This window comes from Balaenoptera acutorostrata, chromosome 9, assembly GCF_949987535.1.
Source record: "Balaenoptera acutorostrata chromosome 9, mBalAcu1.1, whole genome shotgun sequence".
NCBI classification, from domain to species: Eukaryota; Metazoa; Chordata; class Mammalia; order Artiodactyla; family Balaenopteridae; genus Balaenoptera; species Balaenoptera acutorostrata.
The window spans coordinates 98,028,599-98,047,597 of record NC_080072.1 but is presented as its reverse complement, the minus strand read 5'-3'; the positions used below and the strand labels follow the sequence as shown (position 1 = coordinate 98,047,597).

Sequence of the window (18,999 nt, the reverse complement as noted above, 5' to 3'; positions counted from 1 at the left end):
CCTTGGGGATCCCTGGACCACTCCTCCCTCCATAACCCAGTCAGCCATATGACCCAGGGAAGCAGCATATGACCCAGAGGTCAGGTGCTGCTCATGGCAGGTCGTGGCCTGTCGGTCCCATGAGTGGCGGGGTGCGGGGCTGTGGCACAACAGCCTGTGTGCCCTGTTTAACAGCTGTTTGTCCTGTGCTGCTTTAGCATGAATAGCATTAGCCTTGGGCACCACCCCTGCCATCCAGCTGCTATCCCCTCATCCGTTCAGCCACCCCCTGCCCCACTTCCCCATGCCCTTGCTCTACACGCTGCTTGTACTGACAGTTTCCAAGGTCACCGTTTTCATTAAGAACAGTTATTCAAAGGCAAGTTGCATCTCCATTAAACTCCGTGTGTGTGTGTGTGTGTGTGTGTGTGTGTGAAGAAGCATTTCCCATAGACATAGAAAACAAAGCTCAGCTGTCTAATATAGGCACATTACCTAATAGTTCATGTGCCTCTATTTCCCAATCTGTAAAATGGGCAAAATAACCCCTGTCCTGGCTGTCCCCCAGAGCGATTGCTATTGAATATGCACAAAAAGGGTGAAGGCCATACAATGGTATAGCGTGTGACAACGCTTTGTAAACTGAAGAGGGCAACATATAAACACACACATGTAAAAACCACAGCAAATCAGTTTTAGCCTTATAAATGCTCTGCTGAAATGTGAGGTATAATTACTGTCATCTCATCATACAGGAACAACGAAGGTCTCACAGCTGTGTGTGGCTGTCTCCCCCTCCCTGGGCCTCACACATATGGAGAATTTTCCTAGCCTTTGCTTTTCATCAACATGGGGAACAGCTGATGAGACAAAGCCAGGCTGCCAACCGTCTTCATGGAGTAGACTTGGCAGATTCCCTGTGGCCCCAGTGCCTGGGGGGAGGGGGAGGAGCTTACCTCTGCTCCCTCCCCAGGTCCTTAGATATGAGTTTAGTCCATAATCCTCTGGACACGCCCCTGAGGGTGTTCTCCCTGCTGAGACTCCACAATCTTTTTGTGGGAAGGGGAGTAGGCACAGGGTCCCACCTTGGGTCACCTTGTTTGAGGTCACAGCAATTACTGGAATCCAGGCCCTAAGAACCCAGCTGACTCAGGGTCATGGACACCCTGTATCTAGGGTGGCCTCCCAGAGCCATGGGGGAGAAGGTGGGTGGGGGACCTGCTCTGGGGGTGTGACAGCCATGGGTCACAATCTTCCAGGTTGGAAGGCACCTTCAGGGACATGGAATCCGTCCCCTAATCAGCTGCCTGATCCCCTCTGCACTGTCCCACCAGCGTTGTTCTTCCTCCGCTCCAGCACTTCCAGCCACTGGCAACTCCTTCCTTTCAAGGAGGCCATTCCTGGCCAGACAGCTCTGACTATTACAGCTCTCACCCTTACAGTCAGCCACTTTTCTGGTCCTGTACCTTCTCACTGGCTCTGCTGCTACCTTTTAGGCCACATAAATCCAGGTGAAACCCTCTTCTACTTGACAACACTTTGACTACTTGTAGACAGATGAACTGCCCACCTGAGCCCTCTCCTCTGGGCAGCCAGCAGCCCTGGTCCCTCTAATGCTCCCTCCTATGACATCATTTCCTTTCTCCATGATGCCCTCCATGCCTGGGTTGCTGGGATCTGAAAGTGGAGCGGCCAGAATTGCAAGAGCGGTGGAGACGGGGGTCTGGTCCCAGCCAGGACACTGGCCAGCTGTGCACCTGGGGCAAATGACTCTCCAGGCCTCGCTCTCCCCATCTGTAAATGGAGGAGATTGAACAAAATAATCTCTTAAGTCCCTCCAGTGTGAACAATCTAAATCTAGGAATCTCTGGGGACAACTGTGCTGTCTGAGCCGACTCCCAGGAAAGACCTTTCTGGCCATAAGGGGTGTTCCTTTGACAGGCCCTGTCTAGAAGGGGCTGGAAGATTAAAGGGTCTGTTTGACTGTCAGCTGTTGCTCATAACTTCTCCTGGAGCTGATGGTGAGGGGCCTTGTAGGTTGAAGGATGACTGATCTTTACTGGATCTCAGAGGTTTCTGGTTGCTGCTTACAGGAACTATGTTTGTGCTAAGAATCTTAGAAAAAAGAAAAAAAACCCCGTTTTTGATGGACAGAGGTGACCGCTTGGACACTGGAGCAGTGTTTCTCATTGGGGTGGTACTGTTTCCTTAGGGCTGTTTGGAAACTGGGGGGATACTTTTTGGTTATTTTAGTCACTAGAGTAAGGAGGATATAGTGGAGGGCAGGGAGGGATGATTAGGGATGAAATGTCTGATGCCTGGGACAGTCCCAAATAATTCAGAATTGTCATTCCCCAAATGGCTCTCCTCCATCAGAAACCCACCTTAGACATAGGATGATCACATCTTGGAGACATTCTGAGGATAGAATGTAGTGCACCCGTTGAGAAACACAGCTGGAGTAAGGGAGGCCTGGGTTTGAAATGCTGCTCTGTCAGCCCTGGCTGTGCCACCTAGGAAATTACTTGATCTCTTGAAGATCCTGTTTTCTTATCTGTAAAATGGGGTCTTGGGCAGTAGCTACATTAGAGGGTGCTCGTAAGGATTAAATGCACTATAATGTAAGGAGAGGGCTTCTCACAGTGCCTGGCACACAATTAGTGCTGAAAAGAAATGGTGGCCATGATGATGGTGAGGCTAGAGGTAAAGCAAGTGTGCCAGGTTTGGGGACAGAAGGTCTGGGACTTGGTCCCAGCTGCACAACCAGTTCTGGTTGCCTGTAAATGCTCAGATGCTGTCTGGGGAGACTGGCCCTTCCCCTCCTCAGAATCTAGACTCCGATTGTCTCCAAGGTGTGAACACACCATAACGGGGTTTTCTGATGGAGGGGCCAGACCCCGTCTCCCTGGTCCTCACCTGAGTTTTGGATGGACATGGTGGTTGACCTGAGACCCCACTGGTTGATCCTCTCTGGACCCGGTTTTTCCAACTATGGAATAAGAACAGAGTGAAGACAAATAATACATCTCTTTTATGAAAACCTTTGTGTGGAGATGCAGCGGGGTAATCAACCTTGCAAATTAATCTAAGAAACCTCACATCTGCATTAAAACAACCACAGCTCTGTGTGAGGCCCGGGAGCCGTGTAGCTGTGGCAATGCTCTGTTTATTGATCACACCATTATTATTTCATTAACTGGATCACCAAATTAAGTTACTTAATGCGGTGCTGAGGTTCTGTCAGCCAAGCCCATGAGAATGGTCTGTCGTTGGGAGAGTGGATTGAAGTCCAGTATGGCAAATCTTTTTCCTATGGAACATTGCTCTGAGTGTAGACAGAGGACCACCTGCCTCAGAAATAGAGTTCCCTGGCCCTATGACAGACTCAGTGAATCTGGTATCTAAGGACGTGCATGTTTAACAAGCTCTCCAGGTGGTTCTTATGCATAGTAATGTTTGAGAACTACTGTCTGAAGTTGTCACCATCATCATCGGGAGAGGTATTTGTTGTGAGATATACTTCCTGCCTACCTGCTATCATGATAATATTTATAACAACAGCAATGAATACTTAGGTGGTTACCTCTACCACTTATATATACCGGAAACTGTCATACATGTTAACTCATCCAATCTAACAACCCTTGAAGTAGATATAGTCACCCCCATTTTATAGATGAGGAAACCAAGGTGTAGAGAGGCGAGGTAATCTTGCCTGCAGTTACCCTGCTTGTAAGGGGCAGAGCAAGGATTCAAACCTGGGGAGCCTGGCACCAGGGTCTGGGCGTTTAACCACTGTGCTAAGTGCCTAGTGCTGTGCTAGGCCCAGGGGACAGAGTGGTGACCAAGATGGGGGGCTCATAGGCCTGCAGGGGACCCCTGCCCATTCCTCCTCCCCCCGCTACCATCCAGCCACGCTCCCTGTACCCAGGGCTGGTTACCCCTTGCAGGCTCTTGCCCATCTCTCGGGCGGGTGCAGGAGGCAGGGACTCCAGCACTGGCAGATGCTCCTAGATGAAAGATCCAGTGAATGAGACTAAATATTGTAAAGGAAGAGAAGAAGTGACTCATTTCTCCCTGTGGAGGTGGTGAGGCGTTAACATTTCAGTCCCCTCAGGTTGTCATTTACGATGATTGGAGATGATGACATGGGGATAATTCAAAGTGCACCTGGGTGGAAGCCTCAGTTGGCCAGACACCTCCATCCCAACCCAGGCAGGTGGGGTGGGGGGCCCCTGGGTGTTGAGTGCGTGGGTGTCGAGTTTCCTTTGCCAAACTAATCCCGATGGCCAGACAGCACAGGGCAGACGGACAAGTTGATGCGATGGATATTTAGGTTTCAGGGGTGACCCTGGGGCAGCCCAAATGCCTGGGGGCGATTTCTGGTTTAAAAATATTGCTGTGCTATTTCTACGCTTCTAATCTCCCAGCCATTTGGAGCCTGTTTTATGAAACACGGCATCGGGGTGGTGCTCAGTGTTAACCGGCGGAGAAGATTAAATGGGTTTAAGTCTGGGCGTCTGTCACATCACAACCAAGCTCATAACTTCCATTTTCTATTAAAAATCCATTTCCCCTTTGACCAGAAGAAGCTTTGCTGTTGATCTGATCTCTCTCTATTTATGAAGTGTTTCTCCCTCCTCTCCTTCTCTCTGTAAATCTGCCTGGTTCTGTCTGCAGAGGGAAGAAAGGGCTGGGGGATGGCTGAGATTTAGGGAAAAGTTGGGAAAGTCGGAGTTTCCTGTCCAAAGATTTGCTTTCCAAACTTGGACTGGCTTCCAGAGAAGAAATGAAAGAAAATCCTCATAAGGCCCCAAACTTTGAACTCTTCGGCATTGTGTTGGAAAAAACTTGGGCTTGGGAGGCAGGCAGACTTTGACTGAATGTTGGCCTGGTGGCCTCCTGGCTGTACGATCTTGGAGGATCTCCCCCCAGGAGCCTCTTTGTCCTCACCTGTAAGATGAGACTCACAGAGCCCACCTCGTGCCTCTGCGTGAGGATTATGTGAGGAAATGCCCTTGTAGCACACAGTAGGCACTCAATCAGTTAGTCTCCTTTCTTTTGAGAACTCTGTACCATCAGCCAGGCCACTAAGCCTCCAGGGGAGTAGGTGTACAGCCAAAATGAAATTAGAGAAAGGGCCATAAACCCTTCTGTGAACTCTGCCCTGGGCGGTGGGTTAGCCCTCTTCTGCCCCCATCTCCTTTGCAAGCTCCTGGATGGTGGGGGGCCGTTTTCCCTGGCCTTTGATGCTTTCCACCACACCTGGGGTCCTACTGAGCATGTGGCTTGTGCTGGGTAAAGATCTCCTGAAGGAACAAGTCTTTCCTGGCCTCGGGTCAGGAAGGACCTGGGAGAGGAGAGCATTCAAGGGTGCAGGAGTCACCCTCGGATGCAGGACTGCAAGGGGCGGGGCCGGACCCTGGCCACCCTTTGCAGTAACTTTCGCTTCCCTGGTCCCCTAGGGGAATCACTGGGATGCGAATAACAATCCCATCCCTCCTAGTCCTGCATCCTCATTATGGGGAACCAAGTACTTTCACATTCTGTTTTACCTGCTCAGCAGCCCTGGGGGACAGGTAAGGTGGTGCAGTCCCCCCTTTTGTGAATGAGGACATTGAGGCCCAGAAAGGCTAAGTGGGTTGCCTGAGGTCACACAGCAGGTCAGGAATGAGCCCCAGGAGGGAAGGTAGTACTGTCAGATTTGTCCCAGGTCTCTGACTATTGTCCCATGCTTCTGTGCTCCTCAGAGCTGGCTGAGGCTTTGTCACTGCTCTGAAGATTCAAATAGGAGCCTGAGGAGGGAAAGCTGCCACCATTGAAGCCTCTCCAGACTCCGTGAGGTGGGGGTGAGGCCCCCAGACCCCTGCTACTCCCCCTTCCGTGGCTGGTGACTGATCGTACCCATTGCTACTGCAGCCACTCACTGGTGCCCTGTGCCAACCTTCATCTTAGCACATGGCAGAGATTTCAGGGGATTAGTGCCTCAGTTTCCCCTTTATGGATTTGCTCACTCCTTTCTCTTGGCAGGTAGGGTGAGACTGAATTAATATTTATTTAAAGGCTTCTGCATTCCAGGCTGACAGGTGCCTTGTGATGGTAAAATATGAGCCCAAAGTAAGTGCAAAATGCTATTGTTTCACACCTGAGGGTGATGTTTCATAATGGCAATGCACTGTCGGAGCGATAAGCTGAAATGAATGGTTTGTCTAATCCTCCCCAGCTCCCCCAGACCCAGAAGACAGCAGCTCACATAACCACAGTGAGAGAAATATGAGGCTACTCACCTTTTGCTATAAATCCGCTGTTTCTTCAGCCCTGACAGGTGGCTGGACGATCCCAGTCAATTCATCAATTACATCTACCCATTTGTAGTTGCTGAGAACCCCGTGTCCTCGGCTCTGGCAGGATCGGAGGCCCAGAGAGCAGGAAGGCTGTTGCTACTGTGGCTGACGGTCCTTCCAGGAGCCGGGAGCCAAGAGAAGCCTGGTCCCCAGGGGTTGTCTCTGCAGGGAGGGTGGGATGGATTTCCAGCCAGGAGAGAAGACCAGGAATGTGTATTGAGGGTGGGTTTGGGATGGAAGAAAGGATGGGGAGGGATACCCAGCCTGGAAAACCAGATTTTGTGGTTTGATTCCTTTTGTCTTCGGTGTGGTTCATACAAAAGGGCAGTTTCGCCCCCAGGCTCTGAAGGCAGGCAAAGCTGGGTTCTGGCCCAGGTCTAATACTTTCACTGTGGGTTACTTTGGGTAAATTAGTTAACTTTTCAGAGCCTTGATTTCCTTATCTGTACAATGGGATGATAATAATAACATCCCCTAGAGAGTCATGAGATTAAGTGAGAGAACACCTGTAACAGGTCTAGCACCCAGCCTGGCCTGTAGTTAGTGAAATCCATGGTGGCTAGCGGTAGTTTTTTTTTTTTTAAACATCTTTATTGGAGTATAATTGCTTTACAGTGGTGTGTTAGTTTCTGCTTTATAACAAAGTGAATCAGCTATACATATACATATATCCCCATATCCCCTGGCTAGTAGTATTGCTGCTAGTCTTATCATCACTGAGGGCTACTTCATACTGATCCTTAAATATTTTCTTACCCTGCCCCTTGAATCAGATAATTCCTGAGTTCCTCTCTGTCAGGGATCTTTGTCAGCTTCCTAAGTCCATTTGTCAGGCATAATGTCTACATTATGCCTCTTTCTGTTCCTTGATGGATTTTGGCTTCCAAAATCCATAAAACTGCCACGGTGAGGGTGTCTAATTAACTAGGTTGTCTCAGGAAGTACCCAGAACCCCGGAGTGATGTTCCTGCACCCACAGGCTAAGCACTGTCTGAAACGTTGAGTCCAACACGGGCCCCTCCCGGGGGTGTGTGCGTGCGTGCACGTGCATGCACAAGCATGTGGATATATTAATCCTGTTCTTGGCCAGCTGAAAAGGGAAGTTGGAGGCCAGGTGGTGTTTGAGGGAGGTATAAGCCCCCTCTTTATTACTGCAGTGGTTACAATCATTTAAGGGTTAAGAGATCAGTCTCCGGGCTCAGATTGCCTGAGTCTTGAGTCCCAGAGCCCTCACTTACTGGTCATGTGGTCTTGGGAAAGTCTCTTTGATCTCTCAGTGCGTTCGTTTCCTCATCTGTGAACTGGAATAAGAATGGTACCTCCCTCACAAGGTTGTTGGGAGGATTAAAAGAAGTCATACGAGTAAAGTGCTTACAACAGAGCCTGGCGTGTAGAAGATGCTTAACGAATAATTGTTGACTGAATGTCACTAAAGAAGTCTTTCAGAAGGTGAGCAGGCCCCTGGGAACCTGGGGAGTGTGGATCCGAAGAGAAACTTCCTAAGCCTCAGTTTGCTTACTTGCAGAATGGCATGATTTCATGACCTTGGGGAATACTCTAGTCCCTGTGAGTTGGGCAGGCTTCCAAGCGTCCCCCCTGGGGTCCCCTCTTCCACAGAGCAGACTTCTCCACCACCAGCACCGACACTGTCACCGGGGAGGCAGCGTGAGGACGTGGATGGGAAAGCTGTGCTGCCCACCGCGCCCCGGCTCCCCCCTCCGCCCCCTGCAGCCGCTAAGGGCACGCGGTGCCGGGTAGGGACGGCAAATGCATTTGCAGCTAAGAGGATGCCCCTGACACCCCAGCAAGGAGCCCCTGGATGTGTTTTCCAGCACTGCTGCTAATGGCTTCATCACAGCTTTTTATGAGATTATGTGAATTGCTCTGACCAATGAGGCTTAATGGCCTTCCTCAATGAGCTGCCCGGTACATTCTCCCTGGAGGCTCGGCTCAGAGTTAAGCCAAGAATATTAATATGGTCGGATGCAGGCCCTTCCCCTCCCCATAAAGTTGTGGAAATTGAGGTCAAGTTGGGTCCCCTGCAACGTTCTTTAAACAAGCGGCAGAGTGGTTTGTTTGCTCCTTGATCTTCCTGGTGGAGAGGGAGTGGCTTCCAGCTGGAGACCTGAGACCAGGCCCCCTCTTCCTCTGGGTTTGCTTCCACTTGTTCAGAGGTGGCCCTTCTTAAGGGGGCAGGTTCCTTGGTAGGGAGGGAAGGCCCTGATTCCACCACTGGGGGCTGCTTCCCATGAGGGCAGGCAAGAACGAGGCCCTGGGCTGGGATGAGAGTTGCAGACAGCTGTCCTCCTTGTCAGGCGGCCTTGATGTTGTCAGGTAGCTGCAGTCGTGAGCATGTTCGCCCGTGTGACTGAGTGTTGCAATGGCAACATGTCAGAGATGCACGGGGTCTTTGCAGCCTCGTGTATCCTCCCTCCACTTTACAAGTGAAGGAGCAGAGGATCAGAGAGGGGAAGGGAATTCCATGGTTGGTCAGTGTCAGGGATGGTTTTAGACTTGAGGGGGTGGGTATCTCTAGCCCCCAAGCTTGGACTGGTCTACCCACGGTGCCGCCCGTCCTCATCCCATCCTCTGGGGCAACACATTTTCCAGATCGACCTCCAGAGGGGAAGAAGGCTCTGCAGTCTTTTCTCGTCCGGGCCAGCATCCCCGCTTCGTGTAGCCCTTCCTCGTAGAACATGGTCTCTGACCTTTTACCTTTCGGCTGTGGTGTGATAGAAAGTGTGCTAAGATCCTCTTTAGAGCAGTGGGTTCAGATTTCAGTCGTGTAGCTTATTAGCTGTGTCATCTCAGGCAAATCACATAACTTGCTCAGCCTCCAAAAGGGAACGATAAAAAAAGAGGCAGTACTGTCTCCTCTCAGTGTTGTACAGATGAACCAAGGGACTGGGTGTGAACCTCCCTGAGTATAATAGGTACTCAATAAATACCCATTATCTAAGCAATTTCAGTGTCTCTCCTAAAGTGTTGATGGGGGGGGGTGCTGGGGTGCGGGGACGTGGATTATGGCTTGGGACCCTTCACCATAGCAGAGTGGTGGCCGCCTCTCTCCGTGGACTTGGCTTGGCATGGAGGACGAGACGTTTCAACTTTTGCCGTCCCTATGCTAGGCTGGAAGCTTCTGCAGGGTGGGAACTGTCTCTTACTCACCGTTGCCAGTGCCTGGTGTACAGTCAGTGCTCAACAGTGCTGTTGAATGACTGGCGCTTGAACGTTTTATGAATGAGCGTGGGTGTTGCAGCCTCCGGGCCTATGAGGGTATCATTAGCAGGCGCTAACCAGCCTCTCCCCTCCCCTGCAGCCCGCCCTGAAGATGTCGGCACCAGCCTCTACTTTGTAAATGACTCCTTGCAGCAGGTGACCTTCTCCAGCTCTGTGGGGGTGGTGGTGCCCTGCCCGGCCGCGGGCTCCCCCAGTGCGGCCCTTCGATGGTACCTGGCCACGGGGGACGACATCTACGACGTGCCGCACATCCGGCACGTCCACGCCAACGGGACGCTGCAGCTCTACCCCTTCTCCCCCTCCGCCTTCAATAGCTTTATCCACGACAATGACTACTTCTGCACCGCGGAGAATGCTGCCGGCAAGATCCGGAGTCCCAACATCCGCGTCAAAGCAGGTAAAGGACCAGACACGGGCTCCCCAACAGGGCGGGAATGGGGAGCCGGCAGCGCCTGTCGTTTTGAGGATGTGTGTGTAACATGGAAGAAGGCAAGGCAGCCCATCAAGGAAAATCATGCTGTTCTTTGGAATCTTAGCTCTGCCGCTTCCTGTGTGTCCTTAGGTGGAGAACACACCTTTCTGAGCCTCAGTTTCCTCATCTGCAAAGCTGATGCCAGCACCCACCTTGTTCATCACTACGTGTGATGGTCCAAGGAGATAGGGCCCATTTAAATTAAGTAATGTGCTCATTTTAGTACTTGGTTCATGGAAAAATTCAGTGAGTTTCTTTAAAAAAAACCATAAAAACCCTTTATTGAAATAGAGTATAAAAGAACTGCACATATTGTAAGTATATAGCTTGATGAATTTGTACAAAGTTTAATATCCAGATGAAGGTATCAGCATCTCAGAAGCCCCTTCATGCTTTTTTCAGTCACTCCACCCTTAGGGGAAACCACAGTCCTGACTTCTAACAAGATAGATGTTTGCCTGTTTCTGTACTTTATCTAAATGGAGTCCTACATCACATATTCTCTTGAATCTTTTGCTCACTGTTGTTTGTGGGGTTTAACCCTACTGCTGTGTGAAGTTATATGTCATTCGTTCTCATTGCTGTATAGTCTCGTTTGACTATACTGCACTTTATTTATCCATTCCACTGTTGATAGACATTTGAATATAAGATATCTCATGAGAGTAGGCATTTAGGTAAAATTCATGATGGAAAACTCGTAACAGTGAAGCATTCTGGTCTTGGGAAGAGGTGATGGAAGCAAGGAAGTGAGGGCTTCTCAGCTGTTCTCTTTACAGAAACTAGAAAGTCTCATTTCTCTGGGTTAGGTCTGGAGGCGAGGGCACGGCTTAGATTAGTTACTCTTAACTGGGTTGTCATGATATGCTGGTGAGTCCTAATCCGTTATAAAGTGCCTCGAATAGTAATAACGCATGGAAGTCTGGGGGAATGATTTTCTTCGAAGAGCTTTTTGAGTGGGAGAGGATAGATAATGTTCTAGCCAGCTCACTGCGATGGCTCCAAGGCTTGGGCATGCCATCTTTCCTGGCGATTGTGTTGGGCAGAGGAGAGTGGGTTCCGGGGAAGTCTCCCCAACCTGCATGCCTAGCGATGGATCCTGCGATATCTCTGACTTCCTGTCCTGGCAAGGAGTCAGGCCCTCAAGGAAAGTTGTGTTGTGCTTTGGAATCTTAGCTTTGCCACTTACCTTAGGCAGAGGACACACATTTCTGAGCCTCAGTTTCCTCATCTGCAAAGCAGGTGCCAGCACCTACTTCATTCATCACCCTGTGTGATGGTTCAGTGAGATAGCGCTCTGTTGAATTAAGATCCTTCCGCCTCAGGAGAACCTCTCACACGTAGAAGGTTCCAAGTAGCTGGGAATGGGTGTGTGTAGGGGTGAGGAGGGGTGAGAGTTCTTAATTGAAGAGCTGGTCTTCATCCACTGGTTTGGTTGGGGGAGGTGGGTGTGGGAGTGTGAGCTCTGAGGACCCAGGGCCGCGCTTAGGTATCTCCTCTGGGGCTCCCCGTGGACCCTCTTTTCAGGAGCGGCACTGTTCCCCTAACACGACACCAGGTGCTGGACTGGGAGCCCTGAGGCCAGGATTTGAAGCCCAGTTCTGGCCTCCACAGCCTGGAGGATTGAGCTGAGAGCAAGCCATGTCCTGTTTCCTAATACCTGCCTATTATTGGGTTAGGATATAGTTTTCACAGTAATCCTGTCTGGTGTTTCTTACAAGGGAGGGGACTAAGTCAAATAAAGGTTAAGCCACTTGCCCAAAGGGCACCTAGCCAGTTAATCACAGAGGCATGGCTGTAATGACGAGCTGCATTGCTGTAGTGCTTTCCACGTGCCAGGCCTTCTCCATGCTGCTGTTATTGTTTCCTTTTACGAATGAGGAAACCGAGGCTCCAGAAGGTTCACGAGCTCTTATCCAGGGTTACACTGCTGCTCAGAGGAGGACACAGGGCCTGCTTGTTTGATACTCCTAACCATAGGTCTCTGCAGGCTCTCGAGGACTGTCCACTGTGCACCCAAACCCCAGCCCTTCCCACCCTCCCCTCTGCTTCCCTCCCCTTAGCCTCCTCTCTGCTCTCCCCGCATCTGCAGGCAGTACAATGTCCAGCCCACGAAAGGGTGGACCATGGCCCCACAGAGCTGGGAGTGCCTCCTTCCATGCCTCCATCCTTCACCTCAACTGTGTCTCTTCCCATCACAGCCACAACACAGGGAGGGAAAGAATAAAGACCTGGGGAGGGACGGGCAGGGCTGGCCTGATGGGAAACACAGCCAATTAAGAAGCTCTTGATGAAGCCAGAGGGACTGCAGGTGCACAGCCGGAGGGGCTGCTGGGCCCTGAGCATCGCCCTGGCAACCATGGCAGGGAGAGCAGGAGGGCACACAGCCCAGGTGCCTGCTGAGGGACAAGGTCGGGAAGCAGCGGGGCTCTGGCTGCACCAGCTCTGCTTGGCAGAGAAGAGGTGGAAAGACAGAGAGGGCCCCGGGGAGAGGCCAAGCGGAGGAGGACCAGAGAGAGGCAGAAGCAGGCCCCTCGGCCCTACCCCTAAGGTTGGTCCAGCCCACCCATGGGACCTGATACGCAGAGCACCTGCAGGTGACAGCACCCCAGAAGCCAGCCCTGGGGCCGAGGCAGGAGGCCTCCACTGCACGCTGTGGTGGAAGAGATCTGCTGAAGCTGGGGGCAAGACTGGGGGTCAGGCTGTAGGCGGTGTCAGGAGGTGGGAGAAACCAGCAAGAATGCTTTGTTTTGGAGAATCTTGGAAATCGCCCATGTCTCTGGGGTTCGGTGTTTTCAGAGATCATCACTGTGTCAAGTATTCTCTCCCATTGTTCTTATAAACCACCGAGCCCTGCAGAAAGTTCTGTATGTCAACTACATTTTCCCAGGCTGCCTTTCATTTTGAAGTGGCACAAAAATCTGTTTTTAGATCATGTGTCACAGTTTTTCTTTTGGCAAATGATGGTCATCGTGGCCCAAACTCTTACCACCCTGGGCCCAGGAATCCTGTAGGAAATCAAATGTGGTTTAATTAGAGGGATTCCGGCGCTTTTGCTTAGAAACCACACATGCCCTTGTTGAATACAATCCCATTGCAGGGCGTAGGTGCCGCCCTCCAGGCCCTAACAATCTAATGCAGTTTGTTAAAACTCACCAAAATTGGAAAGGCTAGAAGTTGGATTTACTGTCCTGTAGAGGGAGGCTGGGTATTTCTGCGGGAGAGCGGGTGTCTGGTGGAGTGGGAAGGAGGTTGCTGGCGAAGGCAGGAATAAGACCTTGGCAGGAACTTCCGGGTGGGGCAAGCGGGAGGTGGGAAAAGAGGTGAAGGAAGTGCGGCCTGGGGTGCTGAGAGGTGGCTTTCTCAGGCCCCCCCACCGTGTCCTAGTCAAGCCTGTGACACCCTCTTCTTTCCGCCCCGCAATCTGTCTGCAGTTTTCAGGGAACCCTACACCGTTCGGGTGGAGGATCAAAGGTCGATGCGTGGAAGCGTGGCCGTCTTCAAGTGCCTCATCCCCTCTTCAGTGCAGGAATATGTTAGCGTTGTGTCCTGGGAGAAAGACACAGTCGCCATCGTCCCAGGTAAGAGAGGACCGCGGGGCCTCATAGGCAGGGATGCTGGGGGGTGGGGGGCGGAAAATCAGCAGTACTGAGTTGGTGGTTGAGCTAACCCAGCTCTTGAGGTTGGTCCTGGCAAGTGGTTTTTTATTGTTCTGGTGGTGCTTTGGCAAAAAAGCGTCTTTGGTCTCGGCTTGGTGCGTCTCCGTGTGGGTGGGGAAAACCCACGTGCCAGCAGCCTCTGCGGCGTGTGTAAAGGTCCCATCAGACACAAGGTGGTCCTGCTCCCCCCAAGGAGTGGGGTCACTGTCTTTCCTGGCCACCGGCTATTTGATTGCCCTTGGCCTCAGGCATGGGAGGCAAGGCTGGAAGGACCTTATCTGTGAAAGACTGTGGGGAGAGGAGCGATAAGAGGCTGGTGTGTGGTCCGTGTTCCTGGGATTCTCAGAGGACCAAACTTGAGCGAGCATGCGCGTGGGACTTTTATTTCATGAGCTGCCTAGACGCTCCATCAGAATTCTAGCCGGCCTCACGCTAGAGGTGCCAGGTATTGCAAAAAGAGGTTAATACCACGTTGTAGGGTCACCTTGTTAGAGCTGCCGTGATTGCAGGCACTTCATTACTGGTTCCTATGCAGGGTTATCCCTTCAACAGGAAAACAGGTCTGGAAATCTCAAGAGAGGACCTCAGATCCTCAAAATACCTCCAGGCCTCCAGTTACAAAACTGTGGGGTTTTCCCATCACTCCAGCATTTCTCCCTGCATCCCTGCACATTGCAGCAGCCTTGACACTTTTTCTTCCTTTCTCCATCAAGGACCTTGGTTTTCCTTTCTGTAAAATGGCGGCACTTGACCAGATGCTCCCTGAGTGCCCCCCCAGCATTGATGGCCCATTGCTGGGCATATGAAATGGTTCTAGTTGCTCAAGGTCTTCAGGTTAGTTGGAGAAGACAGACTTCTATGCATGAAACCTATAAAGCTGGGATTCTTAATCCTGCTACACAATTGAACCCCTGGGGAGCTCTTTGAAAAACACCAGAGCTTGGGCCCAACCCCAAATCAACATCTTTAGCAGTAGAACCTGGGAACTAGCTGTTTTAAATCTCCTTGAGTGGTTCCAAGGTAGAGCTATAGGAGACGAACCAATGCTTCAGCACCTTGACAGCCAACGTGGCAGAATACTTTTTTTGAGATATTAATTTGTGTTTTGCTCTTGGAACTTTTTCCTTCTCTCAGTCCCAAGCCTGATGCCAGGCCGTTATGTCTCCTGGTCTCAGAGCTTGTAGTTTGACAGGAATCAGAAGCTACTTGAAGACACCTGCTCTTCCTGCCTTTTGTGAGCAAACAGGAAAGGTTAGGATGGGTGTTCTGGCCGGGGAGGAGAGCCTCTGAGGGCAGTGAACAGACAGGAGACCATCGGATGCCAGAGGCAGGGTGGTGCTGTAGGCGGCTCACGGGGTATGGCAGGAGGAAGCAGTCGGACCTCAGAGGGGTGGCTGTGTGTGGCTCCCTGGGGTCTGGGACTGAGGCCAGAGTTCTTGTGTCCAAATGAGGCATGAGATGCACAGCCCAAGACCCACGTCCCTGGGGAACCCGCCAACAATGATGGGGACTGAATGTCCTGTCTCTCCAACAGAGTCACGTGGAAGGTGATGTAAAGAACATAAAGACATGTGATATTTCTTATACACCTGAGTTTATGGACCAAGAGTTATACTCATTAAAACAATAATAATAAATTTTTGAGTGTTTCCTCTATGCCAGGCACTGGGCTAAGAAACTTTCATATGTGACCTCATTTTATCCTCACAAAAAGTCCCTAAGTGTATTTTTTTCCCCTTCCACTTTACTGAAGAGGAAACTGAGGCTCAAAAAAGTAAAGGGACTTCTGGGTCACACATGTTATCACGCAGAGGGCAGGGCTGGACCCAGATCTGTTCTTTCTGCCTATGCCCTGAACTCCCGCACAGGACCACCTCCCGGGACCCGCACAAATGTATCCTATGAAGTGTCACTCTGAGTACAAGGGAGGCTGTGTGCTCTAGGCAAGGAGAGCCTTGGCCTCAGGAAAGCGAAAAAGTCAATGCTGGTTTGTAGGGAAGAACTAAGTCAAGTGTAGTGATTACGAGCCCAGAATCTAGGATCAGACTGCTTGGGCTTGAAACACTCCTCTGGGCAAGTCTTTATTTTTTTTTTTTTTTTAAATAGGGCAAATCATTTTTTTTTAAATTTTATTTATTTATTTATTTATTATTATTATTATTTTTTTTTTGGCTGCGTTGGGTCTTCGTTTCTGTGCGAGGGCTTTCTCTAGTTGTGGCGAGCAGGGGCCACTCTTCATCGCGGTGCGCGGGCCTCTCACTGTCGTGGCCTCTCTTGTTGAGGAGCACAGGCTCCAGAAGCGCAGGCTCAGTAGTTGTGGCTCACGGGCCTAGTTGCTCCGCGGCATGTGGGATCTTCCCAGACCAGGGCTCGAACCCGTGTCCCCTGCATTGGCAGGCAGATTCTCAACCACTGCGCCACCAGGGAAGCCCTGGGCAAGTCTTTTACCTCCTTGGTGCCTCAGTTTCCCCAGTGATAATAAAATAGGGGTGATGATTAGCCTACTTCCTTGGGTTCAAGTAAAAATGAAAGGAGTTCATATATGTCAAATGTTTCAAACACTGCCCGCCACACACTGAGGATGGGCTGGGGCTGTGACGATGACTCTCGGGGGGATGGGAGTGCGCCCCTCTTTGTATTGCCGAGTCCTGTTTAGGTGTGTGTATTTCTGTGTAGCAGGATCTGTGTCCCCCACTAGACTGAGTTTCCCAGGGGTGGGACCTGGGTTGTTTTAGGGCACACATCCCTAGGCTCCTGACGCACCGCCTTGCACCCCCAGGACAAATGCTCACCAAATGTTCAGTGGGTGCGTGATGGATGATCAGGAGAGTTCTGAAAGAATATGGGAGGCATTGGGATAAGGCTGGGTGCAGTGGGCGTGGGGTAGTTAGAAGCTCAGCTCAGACAGGAGAGACGAAGATTAACCTGGCTCCGGTGTGGAGGCAGTGAGCTTCCCCCAGACTCACTGTAGTTGGTGCTTCAGGGCTGTCTTTGATGTCAAGCCTGGGCTGGTGGCCCCAAAGGACATAATTATCAGGGAAGTGGGCTGGACGCTAATCTGCAGGGCTCTGTCACACGTTGGTTCTGTAGAACCTCTTCCTTTCCTTTAGCCTTGGAGAATTTTCCTCCCCTGCCCAGCCCTCCAGCCCCATCCAAAATCATTCTAGATCCCTCTACAGCTACGTTTTAGATCCAGGGATGGACTTTCTAAAGCACATGAATCCACCTAACACCCTCCCAGAGGAATTCATGAGAACCAGAGGGAGTGGAGTTTTGCATCCTCCAGGCTCTAAAGATGAAGGGCTAGAACTTGGGCCCACCTGCTCCAGGCTTTAATGTTGGAAAATGCAAATTGTTTATTGATTTTTTTTTTTCATAAAAATAGGATTCTCTGCTATCCATACCACACTGCCCCGTGTGTGTGTGTGCGTGTGTGTTTTGGCTGGGATGTTGGATGGCAGCTTCTCACGGCAGGGGGAGATTTAATGATGAGGTCGCCTTGAGGTTAAGGAAGCACTTAGGAGCCTGAGTGACTTTCCTCTGACTCTTCAGGGGCAGCTTCTGGAGCGGGGAGAACGGTGTTGACTTTGATCTCTGGGTCTGCTGGGCTGGGCTCAGATCCTCCGCCAACCACGGGGCCAGCAGGAGCAGGTGCGAGAGAGCAGGAGGAGGAGCGGAGGGTGACGTGGGCCAATCAGGGCCCAGGAGACAACTCCTTGGGGAGGGTGGGTGCCCTGGGAGGAGGGGCCCGATGGGGTGGCTGCAGGCCCCTGTGAATGGTCTGCCTCTCTGAGGGGGTTTGGAAGGACTTAGAGGCTCGGGGCCTAAGCAAGCTCCATGAGTTGGGTATTGGCTCACGGGTTGGCCTTCCCAGCTGCCCACATTGGGAGGGCAGGCAAGCCTCCTGGAGCCTCCGCTGAAACTCTGTGCCGCTTTTGGGCTGTGCTTTTCACAGGGTAGATAGAGGCTGGAGAGACAGCCCAAAGTGCTACCTTTCTCAGAACCACCTACTGCCCCTCTCTTCCTCCTCCTGCCTGCCCCCCAAGCTGATCAACTTCCTCCCATCGGGCTATTCAGAGATGTGTGTGTAAAAGCACAGAGTCTCTCACCTATGAGCTGACAGACTCCTACCCCTTACTTCTCTCCCGGGAGACCTGGTCTGGAGGTAAACTGGCTCTCCAGAGCGAGTGGGATGGGGGGTAATAGGGCAAAGGGCTGTGCATAGACATAAATTAAAATTAAGGCCTCCGGTGAAGCCGGGATGTGGTTTAATTTCCCATCTGCATGATCACCATTACAATGCATGTTATTGGATATAAAGATAAATCCGGCCCTGTTCCTAATAGCTTTTAATTTCCACCAGACCTGATTATATAGATGCAGGCTCCTTGTGGGAATTTCCCAGCATGCTCTTCCCCAGCATCCTGACTGGCTGTTTGGGCCCCAGTGGGGAGTTTTGGGCACTGCTCAGATGCGGACCAGATGTATCTGCCAGTGCTGTGGAAGACAGGCCTGGAGCAGCTCCCTTGTCTAAGTGAATGGGGCTCTTGACTGCTGGGTTGTCATCCTGCCTTGGCCAGGTTGGGAGTGCACTGGGGACACTCTGTGTTGGGGGAGGGGAGAAGCGGGAGGAAGGAGAAACTGGCCAGAGGGGTCCTTTCAGAAAAGTAGGCAGTGCTCCTGGACCATAGGTGGGAAGGCAGTGAGCCTGCCACCCATCACCCACCTCCCTAATTGTCCCCAGGGTTCCAAATTGCTCGTGGGTCTTCGTACCTCTTTGCATTTGGTCTTGCGTCTCCTCTGCCTGGTCTGCACTGATCCCCTCTTCTCCTTATTGATACTGTACTCCTCTTCTGTCCTTTAAACTTGGTTCACGTGTGTCCCCTTCCATGAAGTTTTACATAAGCCTGCAGCAGACCTATCAGTCCTCTGGTTCCATTCCTGGAGCACTTACTTCACTGTGTCTCACGTTAGAGGCTGTTGTTTCTGTCTGTCTGCTGCAGGAGGGTGTACAATTCCATCTTTTGCATCTCTTTATCCCCAGGGCCCTCATAGCACCTGTTAAAATAATAATAACAAGATTAATGATAATATTTATCATGTACTGAGACCTCTTTTGTGTTAGGCATTCTACATATATTATCTCTAATCCTCACAATAACCCTTTAAGATAGTTTTTTTGTTTGTTTGTTTGTTTTTCCAATTTTTATAAATGAGGACAGTGAGGCCCAGGGAAGTTAAGCAAATTAGCCAAGGCCACACAGCTAATAAGTGGCTTGGGTTTGAGCTGGGGTCCTCCAGCTTG

At 51.1% G+C, this 18,999-nt stretch overlaps 1 protein-coding gene across 2 annotated transcripts in view; it reads left to right on the top strand.

Annotated features, from left to right (window-relative positions):
- The window catches only part of DSCAML1 (DS cell adhesion molecule like 1), a 349,722-nt gene that overhangs the window by 5,891 nt on the left and 324,832 nt on the right, over positions 1-18,999 (top strand). The window contains exons 2-3 of one of the 2 annotated variants that reach the window (XM_057552942.1): positions 9,643-9,960; positions 13,470-13,616. In XM_057552942.1, coding sequence (XP_057408925.1) covers positions 9,643-9,960; positions 13,470-13,616 — 465 coding nt within the window. Of the gene's footprint in view, positions 1-9,642; positions 9,961-13,469; positions 13,617-18,999 lie in introns of those variants that run through there. The other variant, XM_057552943.1, reaches the window with a different exon arrangement.